Genomic DNA, 12,666 nt, shown 5'->3' with positions numbered 1-12,666 from the left:
CTTCCGGACATATTTGAGACTTTTCAATAAAATCTCAATTAAACAACTGAGCTAGCGTATTAGCAGTGGCTTACTAATCCGCGCTGTTAGGACCTTACTTCCGCTCTAAACCGGATGCAGGATGTTTGCGATGCGCCTGATCATAAAAGCATCATTCACGTTCCGGAGCCAGCCGATAATTTGCCGAACAATCAACACTTGAAGACAACCGGTACGTGATTATACTTTTTTAGGTACAAATAAAAATCAGAGAGATTAATAGCTACGAGTAGAACATGACGTTAATTTAGACTTGGGTTGTCTTAAAGCAAGTTTGCAAACTGTCAGCTGGTAGCTAGCTAGGTAGCTTTGATCGCTAGCCCGTTCTCTATGGTAATTGATTGGGGGTCTCAGCCACTACATCATGCATAACATCCAAAATTGCCATAGATTTTCAATGAATTGCATAAACATCAGCATTGTAGAGGTCAAATGAGCAGTGTTAAAAAATATTTATGAACATTCATTGATACATCGAACCTAAACAGCCCACGCATATACTGTACTTTGATACAGGGTTTGACTGTACTGTTTTACAGGTGGCAGCTCCAATGTCTTCTGCTGTAGTGTCATAGTGAATATAACCGACTGGCTTCTCAATGAGGTCCGGAGGGAAACCGCTCATACCATGGTGCCATGGAACATCATGTCTCTACCGTTTCCACATCCCTTGGACGGTCAGAGGGACTGTGTATTCCAGCAGGAGCTACAGCACACAACAACAGAAACCACCACAGCCAAAAGATGACCGAGTAGATAAACCTGCTGTGCCTATTCAGGAGCATGCCATAGCTACAATACAGAATCTGACTGACTTGGGGAAGCAGTGGGGGCAGAAGTCTTTGAGCACTGCCTCAAACACAGTTAACTACTGGTGGGAGAGGTACGAGGAGTTTGTAGGCCTGAATGAAGTCAGATCTGCCCAGTCTAAAGTTACAGAGGTAAGACAATATGCAAGCCAGGTGTATTGAACTGGAGGTTTTGATGCATTTTTCACTGTATCTATCTCTCCACTGAGTTTTCCATGACCTGACCAGGAGAAAACCCTAGTTTGTCTTGGGACCCAGAGTTTGGTCAGATTATGCATCTCTTTCCTGATCTTGTAAATGTTGTCATGTTTTTCTTTAGGCAGAAAAGGCCTTCATGGTGGCCAGAGGGATGGTGCGTGAGGCCCATGGCAGCCTGGAGGCCCTACAGGTCCGGCTGAAGGAGGTGAGAGATCGACTGGATCGGGTCTCACGAGAGGAGGCCCACTACCTGGAGCTGGCCACGCTGGAGCACAAGTTGCTGCAGGTAACAAATGTCAACACAGAATAAAAATGGAACACGCACACATCTGTAGTGTTGCACTCTATTTAAAGAAGCAAACATTCTCACAATGTCTTGACCATAGGAGGAACGTCGCATGCGAACAGCCTACGAAGACGCAGAGGGGGCTGAAAGGGAGAAGTTTGCCTTATTCTCAGCGGGTGTACGTGAGAGCCACGAGAAAGAACGGACGCGGACGGAGCGCACCAAGAACTGGTCCGTGATAGGCTCTGTACTCGGTACCTTCATAGGGGTCATGGGTTCTACCTATATCAACAGGGTACGCCTACAGGAGCTGAAGACTTTACTACTAGAGGCCCAGAAAGGACCAGTCAACCTACAGGAAGCTATCAAAGTACAGGCCAGTATGCATAAGACTCAACAAGAGGAACTGAGAGGCCTTATAGACACCCTGAGGACGACACTACAGCATAGAGCAGCTCAGGCTGAGAAAGATGTGAAGAAGCCAGTGGCAGGTCCTGTTCCGGTTCCGGAACCCATCGTGGTTCCGCCTCCACCCCAACCCTCTCCAAGTGCCTCTGAGACAGTTCTAAAAGAGATATTGCTCTATAGCCAGAAGGCACAGGTTCTTATAGAAGGAGTCCAGCCCCAGCTTGGGCAGCTTGACCAGGGTGTTGGGAAGGTTGAATCGGAACTCAAGGACGTGAAGAATTTAATTGAGACGTATCATAGAGAAGAGAAGCCACCTGTCGAGATAAGTCAACAAGATTCACAGATGTTTGTATGTGAAACAGAGAGTGTTATGCAAGGAATTGACCAGACGGAGAAAAGACTTGAGGCTCAGATAAACCAGACTACCATGTACAACACTGTTCTGGCTTACGTTGCGCTTGCTGTCACTGTACCTGCGCTGTATATTTTCTTTAGAGGTGTTTGACTAACGTTATGTACTGTAAAAGAGTGTTATTAATCTAACCAGGTCCATCTTGATTTACAAAGAAATAATTACAAATTAATATTGTGATGTGCTATTCATGTCTTTTATACAGGGAAAATGAACCATGCAATGATGTGAAATCAATGACTTTATGAGAGTACTATAATAATGTTTAAATGCAATACATTATCAAATATTTAGAATTATAGTTCTTGATCTATTAAAATGTAATATGTTGTCAAATATTTTCTGTTTTGAAAGTAGATTTGTTATATAAATTGTCACAACTAGAAAAAAGAACATAAAACGTGTATTTCACACAAAAATGTGCTCAAGCGTGACAGCGTTGCCCAATTTATTTATCAGTTGGTGCTATGACGGAAGTTATACAAGCGGTAACCCGGAGCTTCCGGCTTGCTGGGCGAACCAAAACGAGTGCACCATAATTATCTCCATAGGACTGACCAATCACAGAGCCATTAATTAGCGCCGACCAATCATAAGACTGAGTTTGGTTTTCATCGTAACATATTCATGAGGTTTCGCGCGCTTTCCATACCACGTGAAGATTTCGCGGGAAAAGTCAGCGGTCAGAAAAAAAACACTTGCGTAGAAGCAGCGGAGACAAGCCGGCGATACACAATGGCGGTGAGTGATTATTATAGAAAATTGTTTTATATTAACATTGCATGCTAATATAAAGGTTCACAGTTGGCTGTTTATCTCCTGTGATTGGTTAGCTAGGTTTGCGCGTGTTCTCTTTTTGCTTTTTAGTAAAGCAAAGATCAGAAGAACATGACAGGAAGCAGATTAGCTAGCAACGTTGTCTTGCCCACTAATTTTAGCTAGCTATGTTACTTGCCAATTTAACTAGGCAAGTCAGTTAAAAACCAAATCTTATTTACAATGACGGCCTCACCCGGCTGAAGCTGAGCCAGTTGTGCGTCGCCATATGGGACTCACGGTCGGTTGTGATTACAACCCGGGATCTAACCAGGGTCTGTAGTGACGCCCCTAGTACTGAGATGGCAGTGCTTTAGACCGCTCATAACTTGATGTAAAGTTGACAAACACTTAGTTATAGATCAAAGTGATAGATAGTACATTTTATTAAGTGTATGGTTTATACATTTTCATTGGCCATGTTAAAAGTGATTACAAATCGTTTAATCTAGAATTGTATTGTGCGATAGCTAGTAGTTAGCTAGCTAGCTAGTTTGAGTGCCAGGTTGTCAGCCATCAGTCGGCGTACGAGCACTGCATTGTCACCATCATAGCTAGCAAGTTAACTAGAGAGACCCTGGTAACTAAACTTGAAAATGAGACGTTTAATTTATATAGCTCATGTTCGCTAGCTAATTAACGTTAGCTCTTTGTTTACTACGTTACAGTAGTTACATCTTGTTTACAATAACATTGTTATGATATAAGTCATCACATAAATAACTAGTAAAGTTTAGCTAATCGATTTTTAACAAGGTTCTGGGTATTCTCCTCTTTGTCAGGATTCATCTGAGTCATCTCACATGGCGACCAGCCCCATCCATGGTTCCAGGCGGGGAGACCTGACCTCCAGCCCGGGGAGAGACCTGCCCCCCTTCGAGGACGAGTCAGAGGGGCTCCTGGGTGATGGTCCTCTGCCAGGGGAGGAGGAGGAGGGAGATGGGGAGGAACTGATCGGAGATGCGATGGAGAGGTGAGCAAGGGGAGGTGTTTATTTCATTCTAGCTAACTCAATGTAACTCTGGTAAACTAGCATGGTTACAGTCTTACTGTGTGTTCATTTTCCTTGTGCTGCTGTGTAACATGACTGCAATAAAAAGAGTATTCAATACCTTTTAGGGATTCAATCATGGACTCTTACTGACAGTTGTGACTGCTTTGCATTATGTATTGTTGTCTATACCTTCTTGCTCTTTGTGCTGTTGTCTGTGACAAATACTGTTTGTACCATGTTTTGTGCTGCTACCATGTTGTGTTGTCATGTGTTGCTGCCTTGCTATGTTGTCTCTCGTCGTGATTTGTGTTTTGTCATATATATATTTATATTTACTTATTTTTAATCCCGGCCTCTGTCCTCGCTTGAGGCATTTTGGTAGGCCGTCATTGTAAATAAGAATATGTCCTTAACTGGCTTGCCTAGTTAAATAAAATACATTCATTTAAAGTGGAATTGATCCTTGTCGTTTATCTCATCCTGACTTAAGACATAGTTCTTTACATAGTGTTCTGGTTGCTTTTATATTATCAAAGCATTTTCGTGTTCACGACACTGATGCCATCTCCCCCCAATACAGGGACTACCGAGCCATCCCTGAGCTAGACAGGTATGAGGAGGAGGGTCTGGATCTTGACGAGGAGCTGTCGGAGCTGTCTCCTGGAGCCAGGGCTGCTGCTGAGGACGCCATGAGGAGAAGAGACGGGGAACAGGGAGGCAGGCTGAGGAGAGGTCTACTTTATGGTGAGGATGTTTATATATTATATACATTGAGATTCAGGGACAAGGAGGGTAGGCTGAGGAAATGAGGATATTATATATATATATATCTCTTGAGATGGGCAAAATGAAGAGAGGACTGTCCTATGGTGTATATTCCATATAGAGGGTATGTCATGGTAAAGGCCCAGAGAGCCGAATATACTGTCGGCTCTTTAAGACCTCTAAGTTTGGCCCGTAGTCTTTTGTCTATGAAGAATACTGCATTAGGCCTATATACTATATCGTAATCTTACGCCGTTGTGGAATATACTGTCGGCTCTTTAAGACCTCTAAGTTTGGCCCGTAGTCTTTTGTCTATGAAGATACTGCATTAGGCCTATATACTATATCGTAATCTTACGCCGTTGTGGGATGTATGAAGTAACGCCAAACCTTGGCTGTATCAACGACTTCCACTAATCATTCACCTTTCTTCACAAACGTTTCTGTTCATCCTAACAGTGAGGATGAGAATTATCCGAAGCTTACCGCGTCAATTAACTCTACTCATTTCTACTCAATTCTCTTCTTCCTAACAGACAGTGAGGATGAGGATGAGCGCCCGGCCCGGAGGCGTCGCCTGGCTGAGCGGGCTGCAGATGGATCCGGGGTGGAGGGAGAGGATGAGGAGATGATTGAGAGCATTGAGAACCTGGAGGACATGAAGGTATGAAAGAAAGAAAGAAGAAAAATTATTTTTTTATCCGTTTTAGTTTTTCAGATTTTGTAAATGTCTTTATTTCCCTTTGGTTGGTTGTAGGGTCACTCAGTCAGGGAGTGGGTGGTCATGGCCGCTCCTCGTCTGGAGATATACCACCGTTTTAAGAACTTCCTGCGCACCCACGTGGATGAGAACGGCCACAACGTGTTCAAGGAGAAGATCACCGACATGTGTAAAGGTATTCAATACAAGTACTAGACTAATCTATCTGACATTTCTCACAGAGAACAAGGACGAGGAGTGGTGAGCTATCAGGACATCGCAGCCAAGGAGGATGTCCTGGTCTACTTCCTGCCCGAGGCACCTACTGAAATGCTGGGGGGGGGAAATACTTTTTTTATTTATGTAAATAACCAATGATGATATATTTAAAACTTTCAGAGAACAAGGAGAGTCTGGTGGTGAACTACGAGGACCTAGCAGCCAGGGAGCACGTCCTGGCCTACTTCCTGCCCGAGGCGCCAACTGAGATGCTGAAAATATTTGACGAGGCATCCAAGGAAGTAGTCCTGGCCATGTACCCCAAATACGACCGCATCGCTCACGAGATCCACGTCAGGATCTGCAACCTACCCCTCGTCGAAGAGCTGAGATCCCTCAGGTAAATACTGATTTTAAAAGTAGACTCAGTGACACAAAGTAGGCATAAGTGAGGGGGGCGCAACAACTTTTTCAACAACAAAGACCGAGGCTAATCTCGTCTACATTTGTTACAGAGCTATTATTTGACCCTGCTGGTCATCTATAATAAAGGTAAAAAAAAAAGATGAAAGTTTGATCATCCTTGAAGAGCCATCTGGCCTTATTGGCCATGTTCTGTTATAATCTCCACCTGGCACAGCTAGAAGAGGACTGGCCACCCCTCATAGCCTGGTTCCTCTCCACCTGGCACAGCCAGAAGAGGACTGGCCACCCCTCACAGCCTGGTTCCTCTCTAGGTTTCATCCTAGGTTTTGGCCTTTCTAGGGAGTTTTTCCTAGCCACCATGCTTCTACACCTGCATTGGTTTTTCTTTGGGGTTTTATGCTGGGGTTTCTGTATAGCACTTTGAGATATCAGCGGATGTGAAAATATCATTATAAATGTGATTTGAGGTGGAATATTAGCGCGATGTGAACTCCCATGCACATAGGCTGATACTCTGTGGGGCCTCTTGCACCACACCCTCTATAGGACTAATAGAATTGATTTGCCTCTTTCTAATACATGATCCTTTGTTATTTTCCCCTCTTGTCTTCCCTAGACAACTCCACCTGAACCAGTTGATCCGTACCAGTGGAGTGGTGACCTGCTGTACAGGTGTTCTACCTCAGCTGGGAATGGTCAAATACAACTGTAACAAGTGTAACTTCATCCTGGGGCCCTTCTTCCAGTCCCAGAACCAGGAAGTGAAGCCAGGGTCTTGCCCTGAGTGCCAGTCCTTCGGCCCTTTTGACATCAACATGGAGTTGGTGAGTCTAGCCGAACAAATAGATATGCTCTAAGGTAATGGACCAATAGCAATACAGAATCTAGGTGAGTGAACCAATGGAGAATCGAATGAGATTAGAACGAGGAAGTGAAGCCGAGTGCCAGTCGACCAATCAGGCTCTTGACACGTATGACCCTGGTGGCTTGATTTCCATCATTTAATAAATACAGGAAGGGAAAAAGTGGAATAATATATATTTTTTTTTTTCCACAGACTGTGTACCAGAACTACCAGCGAATCACCATTCAGGAGAGCCCTGGGAAGATCGCCGCTGGCCGCCTCCCACGCTCCAAAGATGCCATCCTGTTGGCTGACCTGGTGGACCAATGTAAACCTGGAGACGAAATAGTGAGTCTGACTTCTAACAGAACTATTTATTTTTTGGTAGTTGGTAAGTCGGTAGATGTACAGGGACCTGAAGACTCCATTATAACATATGGTTTCATAGGTAGATGTACAGGGACCTGAGGACTCCATTATAACGTATGGTTTCATAGGTAGATGTACAGGGACCTGAAGACTCCATTATAACGTATGGTTTCATAGGTAGATGTACAGGGACCTGAGGACTCCATTATAACGTATGGTTTCATAGGTAGATGTACAGGGACCTGAGGACTCCATTATAACGTATGGTTTCATAGGTAGATGTACAGGGACCTGAGGACTCCATTATAACGTATGGTTTCATAGGTAGATGTACAGGGACCTGAGGACTCCATTATAACGTATGGTTTCATAGGTAGATGTACAGGGACCTGAGGACTCCATTATAACGTATGGTTTCATAGGTAGATGTACAGGGACCTGAAGACTCCATTATAACGTATGGTTTCATAGGTAGATGTACAGGGACCTGAGGACTCCATTATAACATATGGTTTCATAGGTAGATGTACAGGGACCTGAGGACTCCATTATAACGTATGGTTTCATAGGTAGATGTACAGGGACCTGGGACTCCATTATAACGTATGGTTTCATAGGTAGATGTACAGGGACCTGAGGACTCCATTATAACGTATGGTTTCATAGGTAGATGTACAGGGACCTGGGGACTCCATTATAACGTATGGTTTCATAGGTAGATGTACAGGGACCTGAGGACTCCATTATAACGTATGGTTTCAGAGGTAGATGTACAGGGACCTGAGGACTCCATTATAACATATGGTTTCAGAGGTAGATGTACAGGGACCTGAGGACTCCATTATAACATATGGTTTCATAGGTAGATGTACAGGGACCTGAGGACTCCATTATAACATATGGTTTCATAGGTAGATGTACAGGGACCTGAGGACTCCATTATTTAAACATTTTAATTTTACCTTTATTTTACTAGGCAAGTCAGTTAAGAACAAATTCTTATTTTCAATGACGGCCTGGGAAAGTGGCTGTTCAGGGGCAGAAACAGATTTTGTACCTTGTCAGCTCGGGATTTGAACTTTTTCGGTTACTAGTCCAATGCTCTAACCACTAACCCTGCCGCCCCACGTATGGTTTCAGAGGTAGATGTACCTGAGGACTCCATTATAACGTATGGTTTCATAGGTAGATGTACAGGGACCTGAGGACTCCATTATAACATGGTTTCAGGTAGATGTACAGGGACCTGAGGACTCCATTATAACGTATGGTTTCATAGGTAGATGTACAGGGACCTGAGGACTCCATTATAACGTATGGTTTCATAGGTAGATGTACAGGGACCTGAGGACTCCATTATAACGTATGGTTTCATAGGTAGATGTACAGGGACCTGGGGCCATTATCATGGTTTCATAGGTAGATGTACAGGGACCTGAAGACTCCATTATAACGTATGGTTTCATAGGTAGATGTACAGGGACCTGAAGACTCCATTATAACGTATGGTTTCATAGGTAGATGTACAGGGACCTGAGGACTCCATTATAACATATGGTTTCATAGGTAGATGTACAGGGACCTGAGGACTCCATTATAACATATGGTTTCATAGGTAGATGTACAGGGTGAGACTCCATTATAACGTATGGTTTCATAGGTAGATGTACAGGGACCTGAGGACTCCATTATAACGTATGGTTTCATAGGTAGATGTACAGGGACCTGAAGACTCCATTATAACGTATGGTTTCATAGGTAGATGTACAGGGACCTGAGGACTCCATTATAACGTATGGTTTCATAGGTAGATGTACAGGGACCTGAGGACTCCATTATAACGTATGGTTTCATAGGTAGATGTACCTGAAGACTCCATTATAACATATGGTTTCATAGGTAGATGTACAGGGACCTGAGGACTCCATTATAACGTATGGTTTCATAGGTAGATGTACAGGGACCTGAGGACTCCATTATAACATATGGTTTCATAGGTAGATGTACAGGGACCTGAGGACTCCATTATAACGTATGGTTTCATAGGTAGATGTACAGGGACCTGGGGACTCCATTATAACGTATGGTTTCATAGGTAGATGTACAGGGACCTGAGGACTCCATTATAACGTATGGTTTCATAGGTAGATGTACAGGGACCTGGGGACTCCATTATGCGTATGGTTTCATAGGTAGATGTACAGGGACCTGAGGACTCCATTATAATGTATGGTTTCATAGGTAGATGTACAGGGACCTGAGGACTCCATTATAACATATGGTTTCATAGGTAGATGTACAGGGACCTGAGGACTCCATTATAACATATGGTTTCATAGGTAGATGTACAGGGACCTGAGGACTCCATTATAACATATGGTTTCATAGGTAGATGTACAGGGACCTGAGGACTCCATTATTTAAACATTTTAATTTTACCTTTATTTTACTAGGCAAGTCAGTTAAGAACAAATTCTTATTTTCAATGACGGCCTGGGAACAGTGGCTGTTCAGGGGCAGAACGACAGATTTTGTACCTTGTCAGCTCGGGGATTTGAACTTGCAACCTTTCGGTTACTAGTCCAATGCTCTAACCACTAGGCTACCCTGCCGCCCCACGTATGGTTTCAGAGGTAGATGTACCTGAGGACTCCATTATAACGTATGGTTTCATAGGTAGATGTACAGGGACCTGAGGACTCCATTATAACGTATGGTTTCATAGGTAGATGTACAGGGACCTGAGGACTCCATTATAACGTATGGTTTCATAGGTAGATGTACAGGGACCTGAGGACTCCATTATAACGTATGGTTTCATAGGTAGATGTACAGGGACCTGAGGACTCCATTATAACGTATGGTTTCATAGGTAGATGTACAGGGACCTGGGGACTCCATTATAACGTATGGTTTCATAGGTAGATGTACAGGGACCTGAAGACTCCATTATAATTTATGGTTTCATAGGTAGATGTACAGGGACCTGAAGACTCCATTATAACGTATGGTTTCATAGGTAGATGTACAGGGACCTGAGGACTCCATTATAACATATGGTTTCATAGGTAGATGTACAGGGACCTGAAGACTCCATTATAACATATGGTTTCATAGGTAGATGTACAGGGACCTGAGGACTCCATTATAACGTATGGTTTCATAGGTAGATGTACAGGGACCTGAAGACTCCATTATAACGTATGGTTTCATAGGTAGATGTACAGGGACCTGAAGACTCCATTATAACGTATGGTTTCATAGGTAGATGTACAGGGACCTGAAGACTCCATTATAACGTATGGTTTCATAGGTAGATGTACAGGGACCTTTTGAGGACTCCATTATAACGTATGGTTTCATAGGTAGATGTACAGGGACCTGAGGACTCCATTATAACATATGGTTTCAGAGGTAGATGTACCTGAGGACTCCTATGGTTTCATAGGTAGATGTACAGGGACCTGAGGACTCCATTATAACGTATGGTTTCATAGGTAGATGTACAGGGACCTGAGGACTCCATTATAACGTATGGTTTCATAGGTAGATGTCCAGGGACCTGAGGACTCCATTATAACGTATGGTTTCATAGGTAGATGTACAGGGACCTGAAGACTCCATTATAACGTATGGTTTCATAGGTAGATGTACCTGAAGACTCCATTATAACGTATGGTTTCATAGGTAGATGTACAGGGACCTGAAGACTCCATTATAACGTATGGTTTCATAGGTAGATGTACGGGACCTGAGGACTCCATTATAACGTATGGTTTCATAGGTAGATGTACAGGGACCTGAAGACTCCATTATAACGTATGGTTTCATAGGTAGATGTACAGGGACCTGAGGACTCCATTATAACGTATGGTTTCAGAGGTAGATGTACCTGAGGACTCCATTATAACGTATGGTTTCAGAGGTAGATGTACCTGAGGACTCCATTATAACGTATGGTTTCAGAGGTAGATGTACCTGAGGACTCCATTATAACATATGGTTTCATAGGTAGATGTACCATGTATTAATGTTTGTTCATACTAGTAAAAATACCAAAGCAACTCTTTCATATTTGGGGCAAAAGTTCTAAAAAGCTCAAAGCGATTAATTTTTCTTTTTTTTAAATAATATTTTCCCAAAAGTAACATTCAAACTTTTTTTTCCCCCGCAGGAACTGACGGGCATCTACACCAACAACTACGACGGCTCTCTGAACATGGCCAACGGCTTCCCAGTGTTCGCTACGGTCATCATGGCCAATCACATTGCTCGGAGAGACAACAAAGTGGCCGTGGCCGAGCTCACTGACGAGGACGTCAAGGCCATCGTGGCGCTGTCTAAGGACGAGCGCATCGGGGAGAGGGTGAGTTCGGAGTACCCTGCTGAGAGAGAGAGAGAGAGAGATATTTTTGTGCGTATGTGGACACCCCTTCAAATTTGTGGATTTCGGCAATTTCAGCCGCACCCTGCTGGTGTGATGTGGTGGAGCGTGATTCATCACTCCAGAGAACACGTTTCCACTGCTCCAAGAGTCCAATGGCGGCGAGCTTTACACCGCTCTAGATGACGCTTGGCATTGCGCATGGTGATCTTAGGCTTGTGTGCGGCTGCTCGGCCACGGAAACCCATTTCACGAAGCTCCCGACGAACAGTTATTGTGTTGACGTTGCTTCCAGAGGCCGTTTGGAAGTCGGTAGTGAGTGTTGCAACCGAGGACGGACTACGCTCTTCAGCGCTCGGCAGTCCCGTTCTGTGAGCTTGTGTGGCCTACCACTTCGAGGCTGAGCCGTTGTTGCTCCTCAACGTTTCCACTTCACAATAGCAGCACTTACAGTTGACCGAGGGCAGCTCTCACAGGGCAGAAATTTGACGAACTGACTTGTTGGAAAGGTGGCATCCTATGACGGTGCCACGTTGAAAGTCACTGAGCTTTTCAGTACGGGCCATTCTACTGCTTGTCTATGGAGATTGAATAAACCGGTCGGTAGTGGTTGTGGCCGAATCCACTAATTTGCAAGGGTGTCCACATACTTTAGTGTGCATATACGTGACACACGCAATTTTCGGAGACCACTTTTGGCTTGTGGGTGCTACTTTCAGAACTATTGGCTAGAAGGTCAACTAAAGTACCGGAGAAGCTCATTGTGTAAATGTTGGTTGTCAATACCCGTAGCTAGAAGGGCTTTTAAGAACTCCTTATCTAGTCGTGTTGTCGTTCCTCGTATCATTTAATATACCCTATTCATCCCCTGGTCTGTCTCCTGTCTCTCTGCAGATCTTTGCCAGTATCGGCCCCTCCATCTACGGCCACGAGGACATCAAGAGAGGCCTGGCTCTGGCTCTGTTTGGTGGAGAGCCCAAGAATCCAGGTTTGTGGA

The 12,666-nt window shown here is 44.0% G+C and overlaps 2 protein-coding genes across 3 annotated transcripts in view; both read left to right on the top strand.

Moving 5' to 3' along the window:
* Nucleotides 1–20: 20 nt before the first annotated feature.
* On the top strand, nucleotides 21–2,493 carry LOC118379668 (mitochondrial potassium channel-like). Its single transcript, XM_035766695.2, has 4 exons — nucleotides 21–211; nucleotides 579–980; nucleotides 1,168–1,332; nucleotides 1,433–2,493. The coding sequence occupies exons 2-4, from the start codon at nucleotides 639–641 to the stop codon at nucleotides 2,243–2,245; spliced, it is 1,320 nt and encodes a 439-aa protein (XP_035622588.1). The 5' UTR covers nucleotides 21–211; nucleotides 579–638; the 3' UTR covers nucleotides 2,246–2,493.
* Nucleotides 2,494–2,726: 233 nt separating this feature from the next.
* LOC118379667 (DNA replication licensing factor mcm2-like) overlaps nucleotides 2,727–12,666 on the top strand; it is a 17,980-nt gene continuing 8,040 nt past the window's right edge. For both annotated transcript variants that reach the window (XM_052526307.1, XM_052526308.1), the window contains exons 1-10: nucleotides 2,727–2,893; nucleotides 3,751–3,941; nucleotides 4,543–4,706; nucleotides 5,264–5,391; nucleotides 5,485–5,623; nucleotides 5,827–6,046; nucleotides 6,689–6,896; nucleotides 7,130–7,264; nucleotides 11,460–11,651; nucleotides 12,564–12,657. In XM_052526307.1, coding sequence (XP_052382267.1) covers nucleotides 2,780–2,893; nucleotides 3,751–3,941; nucleotides 4,543–4,706; nucleotides 5,264–5,391; nucleotides 5,485–5,623; nucleotides 5,827–6,046; nucleotides 6,689–6,896; nucleotides 7,130–7,264; nucleotides 11,460–11,651; nucleotides 12,564–12,657 — 1,585 coding nt within the window. In that variant the 5' untranslated portion in view covers nucleotides 2,727–2,779. The remainder of the gene's footprint in view (nucleotides 2,894–3,750; nucleotides 3,942–4,542; nucleotides 4,707–5,263; nucleotides 5,392–5,484; nucleotides 5,624–5,826; nucleotides 6,047–6,688; nucleotides 6,897–7,129; nucleotides 7,265–11,459; nucleotides 11,652–12,563; nucleotides 12,658–12,666) is intronic.

This window comes from Oncorhynchus keta, chromosome 10 (genome assembly GCF_023373465.1).
Source record: "Oncorhynchus keta strain PuntledgeMale-10-30-2019 chromosome 10, Oket_V2, whole genome shotgun sequence".
Classification (NCBI taxonomy): domain Eukaryota; kingdom Metazoa; phylum Chordata; class Actinopteri; order Salmoniformes; family Salmonidae; genus Oncorhynchus; species Oncorhynchus keta.
This window is presented reverse-complemented; position numbering and strand designations above follow the sequence as displayed.